The following is a 12,885-nucleotide window of genomic DNA, read 5'->3' as shown; positions in this document are numbered from 1 at the left end:
ACACTATGTCAGCTTATATGAAAACGTACAAAATGTGAATGTATTCAAAAAACTATTCTGCAGTTACTATCTTTAAAGCAAGACATAAAATCATTATGAAGTCTTGTAAGCATAACACTGTTTCAAACAGAAATAAATATATAACACTTTCTGGTAAATTACAGCAGCAAAAAACAAGAGGCATCCTTTTTTTAAGCAAGACTTTCACCACTATAGCAGCTGTTCAGACCTGAATTCCTCTCACAGCCTGCTTTATATTTTCCAGTAGGGCTTTATTTTCTGGACTCTGATAACGATCTTGATTTGTATACATGTCCGTCAAAGTGGTCACGTAAGCATCAAAATTTTGTTCATTGATTGGTTCCTACGAGATATTAAATAGTAGTTCATATACAACTTTTATTTTCTTGATTGTATATTCATTTAAGCATAACATACTATCATATCATATTGCCACCATTTTTTATAATATTTAAAATGCCTATTTAGATCTTAATTTTACAGGATACATTGGAACAGGCCCACTGTGCCTTTGTTAGCAGTTAAATTTATCTTTATGGTTTCAGTGTTGTTACCACAAATATCCAACTGGTTGAGGAACCATAAACATAAAAACGACATCTACTGTATGAGGTGAACTGAAGATCGCCAAATTCCTTAACTTGTGCTCTCAATCACTTACCATATGTGGCAGCTGGATATTAGCTAGACTATGAATTAAAGACTGGCTTAAATTGGCCAGTTCATGAAGAAGAGACTCATTTTGCTGTTCAATTACTTTGTTCTCCTCTTCTATCGTCTTCAAGTTGCTCTCCATTGTAGTAATCTAAAATGGACAAATTTGTGTACAATGTAATATAAGGCAAGCCGTTATAAAGCATGCGTTCTTGAAGTGAGTGATAACAGTAATATCAGAACAAAAAAGGCCCTTTTTGTTTAAATAAAAAGGTTTCATTTGTTTATAATCTTTTATAATTTTAAGAGGTTTTTCTGCTATGTACAACTGCAAATTATATGACTTTATTTTAACGGCTTGTCTTTTTTTTATGGTGGAAGTACTGATTTACCTTACATTTGATTGTACTGGTTTTGTACCGATGTAATATTTTTAAAATAAATATCCTTTTGTATTTAAAGGCACTTATAAGGGCCTCAATCTTGCAAGCTGATTCATGTGGGCAGACTCTTCTGTGTATCTGGACCCCAGCTGAAATCAGTGGAGGCACCATATGGGTATGAGAATCCACCTGTATCCATGAGGTTGCAGGATCAGGGCCAATGTGAGTAGATGATACATTTATCACATTTTTGTAGCATATGCCATATTAACTAAGTGTGCACAATTCTTTGCTGTCACCATTTAGCTCTTTGGAACTATATTTGCCTTTAATTTATACTGCCCAATGAATATTCTCACAGAACTGCCAGTGAAAGCTAAAGAATTACACATTGTTGCACAATAGTTACAGCAAAATAATCTGGTAAGAGTGTCTTAGTACTATTCTTTTCTATATTTTTATGTTTTGCATTATGTTACTAACAGCTGTCAATGTTTGTGTTTAATGACAAACAAAATTAAGTTTGCTGTATTTTATTAGCAATATATTTGTTGTCGTATGGCTTTTATAAATATTCTCTAAGATGTAAAGGACTTAAAGACAGAACTTACGACATTTGATTACTGTCTCAAATAGGCTAAAATTTAGGAAAAGAAACTGTGTGCTGCATAAACATGAAGTGGTCTATATAAGTAATTTACTGGATTTGAGACTGATATTACACTTACTGTCAAAATATATTCCATTTGGAGAGATATTAGCATTTCCAACAGTGTTCCCCATTTTAAGTATACTGTTCAAACCTGTAGAATCTTTCTAAAATGAAGAAACTTTTAAAGTGTGACCAGTGTACATGGCTATTTAATTTCCATGACATAGGGCAACTCATCTATTACCAAGTATAAAATGTGTGTGTGTAGGGTGAGATGTACATTGGCAAGAGGGTAGAAAATGAAGCCAAAGAAGCAGAAAAGAGCATATAGGGCCAAACTCTCAAAGTGACAGTCACTTGTTCTAATTTGACATCCACAATGAACTGCCGGTATAATAAATTATGGGAAAAAACGATAGAATTTTGATGTGAACTCTCTCATTTGTCAGCACAAACAGTATAGAGGTCACAAGGGGAGAAGAACATCAGATGAGCCTAGGCCAGTATGTTTTAGCAGGTTTGATGGCACAATCAGATAGTTAGATGTCTCAAGTCTATCATTGTGGATTTTTGATAATTTGGTCTGTGACATTAATTTATAAAAGTAAATATTTTCTTAAGAGCTTGGTGCACACATAAGACTAGCTGTCAAGTAGGTTTAACTTTGACTACTGATATTTATGCAGCAGATAATCCAAGCTGAGACACACACTGTCAATGTTACAGGGGAACATTTCTTTGGGATGAATGATTCTCGAACTATTTCTCCAGCGTGCTGCAGTAGGCACAGACAGATTTTACTTTAACATAGAGAATGGAAAGATATTCCTGCTTTTTTGCTATGTTTTCAATTTGTGTATGTCAGAGAGCAGGTCAGGCACATGCTCTAAACTCATGTTCTTTTTGGAATCCAGTGCGAAAGAGCCAGTCCTACTACATATGTGTAACTTTTTTTTTTCTTAATTCTTCTTAGCTCAGGTCAGTCATATTCCAAGTCATTATGTTTAATATTCATCCTTACTTTTTTATATCAAAAGTAATAACTGGAGTCAGAATATTGACCTCTGACATCAAATATAATTAGGGCCTAATCCTGGGAGGTGCCAAGTACCATCAACTCCTATTGATTTCAATGGGAGTTGAGATTGCACAGTCTCTCATAGGATTGGTCCTTTAGGTGGCTGAGGACTGTTATCTGATAGATTTTTCCTCTTGGGCCAAACACTGAGAGATGCCAAGCACCTGAAACTGCATTGATTTTCATGAAGTTCCAGGTAATCAGCACCTCTCAGTGGCACACTGTTACCTTCATAAGATATCTGAAATGTAATTGGCACCATTAGTTATGGCTCATATCAAGTGACTTTTCATTTTCAGTGTATAAATTAAGTAAAATTACAGAACAGAAACTGCTCTCAATATTATAAATTTTCTTTCACATACTTCCCAATTTATATAATGAATTTGGTTTGAAATCTACATAACACAATGTATTTTTATAATAGCAAATATTTTGTTAAGGTTAATGTTAACATTTTATTGTCCAATACAGTACATATTGACTGTGATAGTCTTAATGACTTTAATGAGTTGATGAAGACCTTAAGGTATCTGATGACTTGCCCCACCAGTTCTGTCCTTTTGAAATGGAAACTCATTTTCCTTTGGAGAACACAACAGGTTGAGAGTGTGCCCCCTGAATAATTGTGAAGTCTGATTTTGTTGGGATTCTACATTCGATGTCAATAGTTTTAGTGACAGTAAATATTTGTAATCAACACTTTTCCCCTCTTTCCAAGTCTGTGTCACATCAAAATGTGCAATAGATCCCTTGAACATTTCCTAAGAATATGCAGTGGCCTAAACGCAGTGGAACCAGTTTGAGAAGTGAAAGCTAAAATTAGCGTAGGGATCATGTGTTCATTGAGTTGATACAAGTTTCCACCTAAAAGCCCTGATCCTACACATTCTTTCATACAAGAAAAACTTTATGCATGTGAGTAGCAGTATGAGTATTTGAATACTGAGGGTTTTTCAGTTTTTTATTTAATTTTTCTATATGGCCATAATGTATTAGGTATTCATCCAGAAATCCAAACACTTGTGGCAGGTTACAGGATGAGATCTGGCCTAACGAATACTGGACTGCCCAGATGGAAGGCGTTTAAAAAAAAACCACTTGCAAAAAACCCTGTAAGTCTTAATGTAGACTGTACCTACTACACCTTACTGATATCAAACTGTGGGGAGACAAAGCATCATGAACTGCACTAGATATGAGAGCCAGCTGGAAAATGTAATTTCAGTGGAAAGCAAATGAACCCCTACCCCATTTTCTATTCAGCTACAGAAGTGGTCAAAAACCTCAACAAAAGAGATTTTCATGAAAAAAGAGAAATGAAAATGTTCACAGTATAGTTCTCCATTTTCTGACCAATTCTTGTGGACCCCAAATAGGATGAAGCTGGGCTATGGACTGTGTCCTTTCCAACCAATCAGTGGTCTGGTGCTGTTGCCAGGGGGAGTGATCGCTATACAATATTACAAGTGTAGCAGTTGCTGCTTCTGTGTGTACTCCCTCTGCAAGCAGAATGCCCTGGCCACTGCTGTGTTCTCCATCTACTAATGCCATGATTTAGCTGTCTGAGAGTTTAACAGATATGAGGGTGTTATAAAATCTTATAAGAAGGAAATGCAAAGATGGCTATTTAGCCATGACTTTCAGTTTTTAAAAGTGGTGGCCACTGTGGTGGGAAATAATTACTTAATAGCACCACAGATACTGTTTTCTAAGCTTATAAATGTAAATTAAGAACATATGAAATGTGAGCAAAAATGTGAAAGAAAACAATTTTTCCAAAGACAAGTTTTCTCCTATATTTCTTTTGATCAATCATGTGTAAAAAGTAGCTAAATTTAAGGCTTCATAAAACTGTTACCTGAGTTCTGAGTTTAATCATATCAGCTTCCATCTGGGAATTGGATTCATTTAGTTCCTTGATTTCTTCATCTAGCTGTTTAATTTCTTCATCATTTTCTATACCTATGCAATATAAAAATAAAGGAGATATTAAAATAATTAAGCTATAAATCTGTGTTCTGCAACTGAGTCATTTCATATTTGAAATTAAACTTATTAAAGTAAATAGTTCAGAAACACTAAGTCTCATCAAACTTCCCATTCGAAGTTAAACCCATATATTTCTAATCATGTCTCTTTTAAGAACTGCAGTGATTTCCAATGAGAATGGTAGAAACAGCTTAGGGAGAGATAAAAACATAACACCATTCTTTAAATATACTGATTATATCTTTACATTATTAGAAATGTACCTCTACTTAATGAATTCTGCTGCATTGTCACACTTAACCTTTTAAAAAAATACTGGCAACATCTCTTGTCCTTTTAAGGAAAGAAAAAATATCCTAACAAGGCAATAGTTTCAAGTCACAATTATCCCAAAACCACTTGCTCCTATAGTCAGGGGAAACATTTCACAACACAGAAAAACTGTAAAATACCACTGTCAATCTGGACCCCCTGCAGCCTCTGCTACCTCCATAGTTCATTACCGAATGACCTAGGGTAACATTTTCGGAAGTGTTCAGGTGACTCAAGAGTCTAAGTCCCATTTTCAAAAGTTACTTAAGCATTTAGGAGTCAGATTTATAAGGTATTTAAGAGACACAGATTGGTGCCTGCTGGGATTTTCAAAAGCACCTAGATGCCTAAATCACAATAATTTCAATGGGAGTTAGCCACTTTAGAATACCCAATAGGTGCCTATATGTCTCATTATGCACCAGAGTGCCTAACTGCCTAAGTCCAATATTTAGGCACCACTGGCATTCCAAAACCTCTTCTCAGCTGCTGCCTAACATTGGAGGTACCTAAATTCCCTCGGTGGCTATGTTTCCACCATAAAAGTCGCCAAGGCACCTACATTTCAGCAACTGGACATGCACTCTGTTGCCTAAATCCTGCCATACCTAACTCACACCTAACCCCAGTGGGATAACAAAATAGGCATTCTCCTGCCTATCTTGCCTTTGGGGCCTGATCCAGTAGGCATGTTCAGTAAGGAAGTAAAGTCCATTTTTTCATGTCTAAATGCTGGTCACATCATAGCAGAATTTTTGGAAGTCTTCTTGATCCATTGCCAACTTCACACACTCATCAACTGATCTCTCAGTGATCTGCCACACACCATCTATCCGTCTCCTTTCTGATCATCCCCTTGTATGATGACCCACCACCATTCCTTCCATGATAACTTTCTCAAGGATATTCCCATATCTGTGCCTAATGTGATCAAAATACATAAGTTCACGTTTGTTGATTTCTGAGAGCAGAGTCTGCTTCTCTCCAATAATATTTCTAACATAAGTTTCAGAGTAGCAGCCGTGTTAGTCTGTATTCGCAAAAAGAAAAGGAGTACTAGTGGCACCTTAGAGACTAACCAATTTATTTGAGCATAAGATTTCATGAGCTGTAGCTCACGAAAGCTTATGCTCAAATAATTGGTTAGTCTCTAAGGTGCCACTAGTACTCCTTTTCTTCTAACATAAGTATTCATCTTTTCTGTCCAGGGATGGGGCCCCACTGGCGAGATAGGTGTTTCCTCGCTTAGTTTACATCTCAGCTTTGGGTTGAACTAGGGCTCTGAGCAGCTTATTAGTTGCTTTTGAAAATGTTACCTCTACAGCCCATTCCTTGCCTATTGAAATTAATAGCAAAACTCTCACTGATTTCACCAGAGTAGGACTGGACACATCACTGATGGATGTTGGTCTAGCTTCCTTCCTGTTCATAACACTGAAATGCTTTATTAAAGTCTGTAATGAACTACATCCATCGGTAGATGTGGGTTATAGGTCTTTGTAATTCATGCTGTTTCTGTCTGTGACAGTAGATACTAGAAAGCCCAAGACTGAATTATTGCGCTGGTTTATATGTTTAAGTCTTGGTATTAATTATTATTGGTCTTGTATCTTCTTTGGTGACTCAAATTTCCCAAAGGAGATCACTTTTGAGTCCTATTTAATTCTATATTTATGTGTTTGCTATGTGATCATGGGCTTTAAAGCCAGATCCTCAGCTGGTGTAAAGTCATGTAGCTCCATTGGCTTCAGTGGTGCTATGCTAATGTACACCGAGGATCTGGTCCTAAGTGTCACAACTGTATGGATGTCAATCCCTGTTGACCAAGGAATTTCTGTATTGCATGATCATCAGCAGAATTATAGTTTGCATAGTCTGTAGCTTTCTTGAAGAGAAGTGCATTTAGACTAAATGGCTCCATGTTATACATATAACATTGATCATCACATTTCTCTTTGTTTTTCCAGTTGCTGGGGTGGAGATCTTTTTAATTCAGGAATCTTCCTTTTACAAATGTCTTTACTGGACACACTGTAAAGTTATATTTCTCTAACCTCTCCAAGCTGTATCTCCACACAGGGACAAAAAGGGCCAGACTTTTAAATATTGTTGCTACCGTATATACATTGTTCTGTACAACCTTCTCCAACTGTCCTCTAACTGAACCACTCACGCCTGACATGCTCGTTTACTCATTAACCTTCCCTTCTGCACATCCCCTTCACAAAACTCCCCCATCACGACACTACTGGTTGCAGATGCTAGGTGAAGTAGTTTGGTGTATGGGAAAGGGTCGTTTGGTAAAGATGGTGCAGGAGAACTGAGTCTGTGGTAGTTGTGATAGTGATAAGGCACATGCCTGTGAATGGAGGAGTAGAGAGTATGCATTATTAGATAGCTTAACTTTTTATTTCCTTGTTTTGGGAGTTTTTGTCAGGTATGTGATATATGCAGGCAACACAGGCTTTTGTGTGTTGATTTCTTAGGGGTTTGTATGTTAAAGATGTCACATTCACACATAAATTCCCACTATTCCCACGTCTCTGTTTTACTCAAGAGCTCCCCCAGGCTAATGACCTTCCTGTGGCTTGTCACCTCGAAGATCTCACCTGTGGTGAAGCATGGGAAGTTTGTCAGGCCCAGGGGCTGGCTCAGTAACAGTGCTCCAGCCATTTAGGGAAGCTGCCCACTAGCATCCCCATGCTCCTGTAGTTAGGCGTAGGGATATGTATGAGATAGGGTCAGGGAAATTAAGAAACTGTCAGGCAAACTCCTCTGACAAGCTCCATTACTGAGCCAGCCCTTGGATCTGACAAAGCGCACTCAGTTTGCTACAGGGGGAACTACTCTGTGACAAAGCATGGCTTGACCATTCTGAGGCAGGTTGTTGTGAAGGAAGTTTAAGTTGCCTTCAGCAAAGATGGCTGTCCATAATCAATGAGAGTGACCCTTATGAAAGATGTCCTTGCCATCAGGAGGCAAAGTGGAGTCTCCCTCCAGGCAGCCAGTGGGGAAGGGCACATTTTTTGCTTGTGTGTTAAAGGTTGATTTTTGAACCTCATATACAAACTGCAGGTAGACAGCTCTCCCTAGAGGCTCAAAACCCAGCAGACATTAAAAAGAAAGTAAGTGATTTTTTAAATCTCATGATTTTTAAACCAATCTCATGCCCTCGTACACACTTAATTACAGTCTTTCTGATGGATGGGTTTTCTCTTGGTATGTTTGATTAATGATATTTTGCCACCAATAGATTACACATATCTTTAATGTGTCTTGCAGACACCAATACAATTGACTATTAATGTGATAACTCTATATTCATTACATTTGTAACAACAAATTAATTCTGGAATTTTTTAAAGGCTCCTTCCCCCTTCTCCCAAGTTCTAGAAGAACTCTGATGAATCTCCCATTTTTTCCTGACTATAGACCTCCCCTTCAGACTTTTGAAGTGTCATAGCTTTTATTCTTCCAGCTAATGAGGAGTGCATGGGATTCCTTTTGGAGACAATCAAAGCTGCTTCTTAATTTCATAGTTCCAATTTGCGGTATTTTAACTGCTTTGTAATTGAAGAGGTCCTGTGTAGGGATTATTATTTATTATAAAAAGAAAACGGGTACTTGTGGTACCTTAGAGACTAACAAATTTATTTGAGCATAAGCTTTCGTGAGCTACAGCTCACTTCATCGGATGCATTTTTTTTTCCACTGAATGCATCCGATGAAGTGAGCTGTAGCTCACGAAAGCTTATGCTCAAATAAATTGGTTAGTCTCTAAGGTGCCACAAGTACTCCTTTTCTTTTTGCGAATACAGACTAACACGGCTGCTACTCTGAAACCTGTTATTCATTATAGGCTCCTTTATACTATGGTAGTGCTTAGAGGCCAACCAAGTCAGGGCCCCATTGTGCTGGAGCCTAGCTCCTTAAAGGTATTTAAGCACCTAACTCCCACTAAAATCAATAGGAATTAGGTGCCTAAATACCATTGAGGATCTAGGCCTGGGAGCTGTATAAACACATAACAAATGACAGTCCCTGACTAATGAGATCACAGTCTAAATGGCAAAACACACTAGATGTATGAGACAAACAATTGGACTGGGATTAGGGGAAACAGGGTAACAAAATCATAGGCTGTGTGCAATTCTTAACCAGTCTGGAGCAGTAAACACAAATTGTCACCTGGCTAGCTGTTAACAGATGGCAACATTCCATAAGTATTAAGGAAGTGGTAAATTTTGAGAAGGGACTTGAAGGTGGATAAGGTGGCAGCTTTATGGATTGTGGATGGCAGTTTATCCCATGTGTAAGGGATGAGATTAATGGTTCAAGAAAATAAGCACCTCTCATTAAATACAATTCCAAACTTTAAGAAGTGTTGGAACTGTATTGGTCTCAGGATATTAGAGAGACAAGGTGGGATATTAGAGAAACTTCTGCTGGTGAGAGATACAAGCTTTCAAACTCTCTCACCAATAAAAGTTGGTCCAATAAAAGATATTACTGTATCCACTTTGTCTCTCTAAAGTTTAAAAAGTACTTTCCCTTGGATGTATATGAATTGCTGAAAGTGCTTTTCATGCAACTCCAACATGGCTGGGATGTTGGATGTAATGCAGCTTTATGATATTGCTTTGCCAGTATTTGTCCTGGAGCACAACTGCAGGAAGGTAGAAAGTAGTTTTGTACAGTTTTCCATTGGTCAAGAGGTTCCCAGCCAGGAATATGGACCTCCAGATTGGCCAGAGGATTTCCTGAAGATGATTAACACAAGGCCCTCTTGATCTGACTTTAGAGGTGCTGAGTACCTACAACTCCAGTTGAAACCAGTGGGGGCTGTGAGTGCTCAGCACCTCTAAAAATCAGGTCCCCTCCTCTTCTGAGCAGTTGTGCAATGTGAGACCCACTGGCCACCTTGGAGCATCAGACTTGAGTCAGAAAAAACATAGCATTTTATTATATTAGAAAATATTTACACAGCTACCCCTGTGTAAATCCAGAATCTCCTCAATAAAGTCAATAGAGTTTTTCAGATTTTCTCTGGTGTAACTCAGGCCAGAATCTGACCTCCTGTATTTCTGGCTCAGGCTTCAATAGCATGGAAGTCAGTTGCATTGCTTTCTAAAATGATCTCCTTCATGGTATACACTAAGAAAGACTTATAAAAAGGCTCACATAGCAATGTGTCTTTTATCTTGGAAAGAGGTAATATTTAAAAGAGAATTATTAAAATTTTACCATTACTGGCCCGTTGCTTTATTGTTAGCATCTGTTCTCCAGACAGCTTTGCCTTCTTCATGGCGGAAGTGGCTCTGGGGCATCCTGATAGACTGTGAACGATAAGAAAATAAAGAGCCTATTAAATTGTAATAGGTCATTGACAATAAATTTGTCAACTAAAACTGTCATGACAATAACATCTGAGAGGAAGTTTATCTCCACTCTGCACCAAAATGATAGGGTATGTGGTTCTGAAAGAGAGGGAGGAGCTTCATAAATTATTTTTTGGTTTTATTTTTCTGCCCCCACCTCTTTTCAATGTGCAGATTATATATAAATCCAAGAAAAAGCATTTTAAGTACAAAATCTAAACTAGGAAAAGAACAATGCAACCTTTTAAAGATGTAGTATCCAAAAAAACCTACCTTATAAAAAGGGTTACTGCTTAAATGCTCCATTTAAACAAAACACTATGTGCCCTACACCTTTAATCTCAAAAACCCAAACACAGGAACTCTGAATTTCAAGGACTGAGGGAACTGGCTAGCTCTAATTGTGTCTTTAATAATGAGCTCTTCTGAATGACTAGTATGCACGTTTTTAGATATAACCTATTCCTATATTTGAATTGTTCTTTTTCTAAATCACTTTTTAAAACATGTGAATTACTTTGGATCAGATTTTTGTTTGGACTTTAGAAAAGTGCATTCCCTACGCACGATGAGACCTGCATGTAAAATGCGATTTAACACTATTTCAGGGTTCGCTCCTCCACTATCTCATTCTATGTACAGAGTCCTAGACACTATTTTGGGGACACATGTTCTATATACTAATAGATGAAATACATACAAATAATTATTTAAATATTTTCTTGAAATGAGGAAAATTTTGATTAAGACAATTACGTGCAGCAATCCATTTAAAACCGAGAGAATTAAAAGTATGAGGCAATTTTTCTATATACAACTACAATCCCAACAGAATTTCAATTCAGCATCTCTGAAATGTAGGACAAACCATTTATCCAGTTAATCTTATATAGTCTTTGATTAATACCCATAGTAATGCAGAGGTACTGTATTATATTGGGCACCCCAGAAATCCATTCAGCCAAGATACAATATCCCTTACTGATCAACTTTCAGCAGTTTCCACCATTTGCAGATGTGATCAAAGAAATATGGAAACTCAGATTTAATTGTTGGCCAAAAACCCCCAACAATCCACTAGTATTTAGACATCTGATTATCTCAGACTTTAAAAAATTGTAGGTGAAATTGTGGCCCAACCCAAGTCAATAGCAGTTTTGCCACTAAATTTAGAGGGACCAAGATTTCACCATGTATTTTTGAAAAAATGTCCCTAAGTGTGGGACATTTAAAAGTGTGCTTACATTCCCCAAATGTAATTCTCATATTATGGTCATCCTCTAATCACACCATGCAAAAGAATATGTCTAATTGTTCTATCCTGGCAAATGAAAAGGATGTTGGGCCAGATTGTGCTCACACTCAGCAATTAACTGTGGGCACAAAACTGTTCCCATTCTTAAAAATCCTGTCCTTAACATGGCACTGTGTAGTAGAATCAGCAGGAGGAAAAATATGTCTAACGTCATTACAAGCTGGAGTACTGTGTTCCCATTTCTATCAGTCTTTAAAAGCAGAGGACATTCTGAAATGTTTCCAAAATCAATTCTACATTCTTTCAGTACCAATATATTCAAAATTTAATAACACATTTGAACTCTAGATTCCACATGCTACATATATGCTTCTGCAAACTGTGAAATTTGCACTTTGTTCCCAAGGCTAGAGTGAACTATTTCTACTGTTTTTTAATTGTTCACATGTCAAGCTTAAATGCAGAGCCAGAACCAGTACAGCAGTTAATTTTTCTCCTAAATAACCTAGGTATGTGCAATATGGAACCAATTTCCATGAACTATGGTAGCTCCTCCAACACTTGGAGTTTTTAAATAAAGACTCGATTTCTTCCTACAAGATATGCTCCAATTCAACCACAAGTTATCAAGCTTGATCCAGGAATCATTAGGTGAAGTTGTATGGCCTGTGTCCTGCAGGAGGTCAAACTAAATGATTGTATTTGTTCCTACTGACCTTAAAACCTGTGACTTTCCAACACTGATGTTCACTCATTAAAATATACTACTCTGAATGGTCTGAATTATCATATCTACAAGGCTTTGAATTATAATAATAATAATAATTATTATTATTATTAAGCAGAACTGATAAAAAGATGGACACATTTTTTACAAAAAAATTTAAAATTTTCAACCCCATTTTCCATCAATATTTTCAAAATTGATTTTTCCAGTTCTATTATTGAAATAATATATAATAATAAACTATGGCTATTATTATCAGTGTGCTCTAGTGGATAGGGCTCTAGGCTGGGAGGCAGGAAGCCTAGGTTCTGTTCTCAACTCTGCCACTGACTTGCTGCGTGACCTTGGACAAATCACTTTATTTCCCTTGCTCTCTCCTTGTATTTGTTTTGTTTATTTAGAAGAAAAATTTTCAGGACAGAGACTGTCTCTT

At 37.1% G+C, this 12,885-nt stretch overlaps 1 protein-coding gene across 20 annotated transcripts in view; it reads right to left on the bottom strand.

The window, feature by feature from the left end:
• MYT1L (myelin transcription factor 1 like) overlaps positions 1-12,885 on the bottom strand; it is a 387,237-nt gene that overhangs the window by 2,447 nt on the left and 371,905 nt on the right. For all 20 annotated transcript variants that reach the window (XM_037894144.2, XM_043542308.1, XM_043542307.1 and 17 more), the window contains 4 exons: positions 10,337-10,428; positions 4,650-4,753; positions 683-826; positions 1-364 (listed from right to left, as the gene is read on the bottom strand). The exon at positions 1-364 is cut by the window's left edge. In XM_037894144.2, coding sequence (XP_037750072.1) covers positions 224-364; positions 683-826; positions 4,650-4,753; positions 10,337-10,428 — 481 coding nt within the window. In that variant the 3' untranslated portion in view covers positions 1-223. The remainder of the gene's footprint in view (positions 365-682; positions 827-4,649; positions 4,754-10,336; positions 10,429-12,885) is intronic.

The sequence above is a fragment of the Chelonia mydas genome, chromosome 3, assembly GCF_015237465.2.
Source record: "Chelonia mydas isolate rCheMyd1 chromosome 3, rCheMyd1.pri.v2, whole genome shotgun sequence".
In the NCBI taxonomy this organism is placed as follows: domain Eukaryota; kingdom Metazoa; phylum Chordata; order Testudines; family Cheloniidae; genus Chelonia; species Chelonia mydas.
The sequence above is the reverse complement of the archived record's forward strand: the minus strand, read 5'-3'. Positions and strand labels throughout refer to the sequence as shown.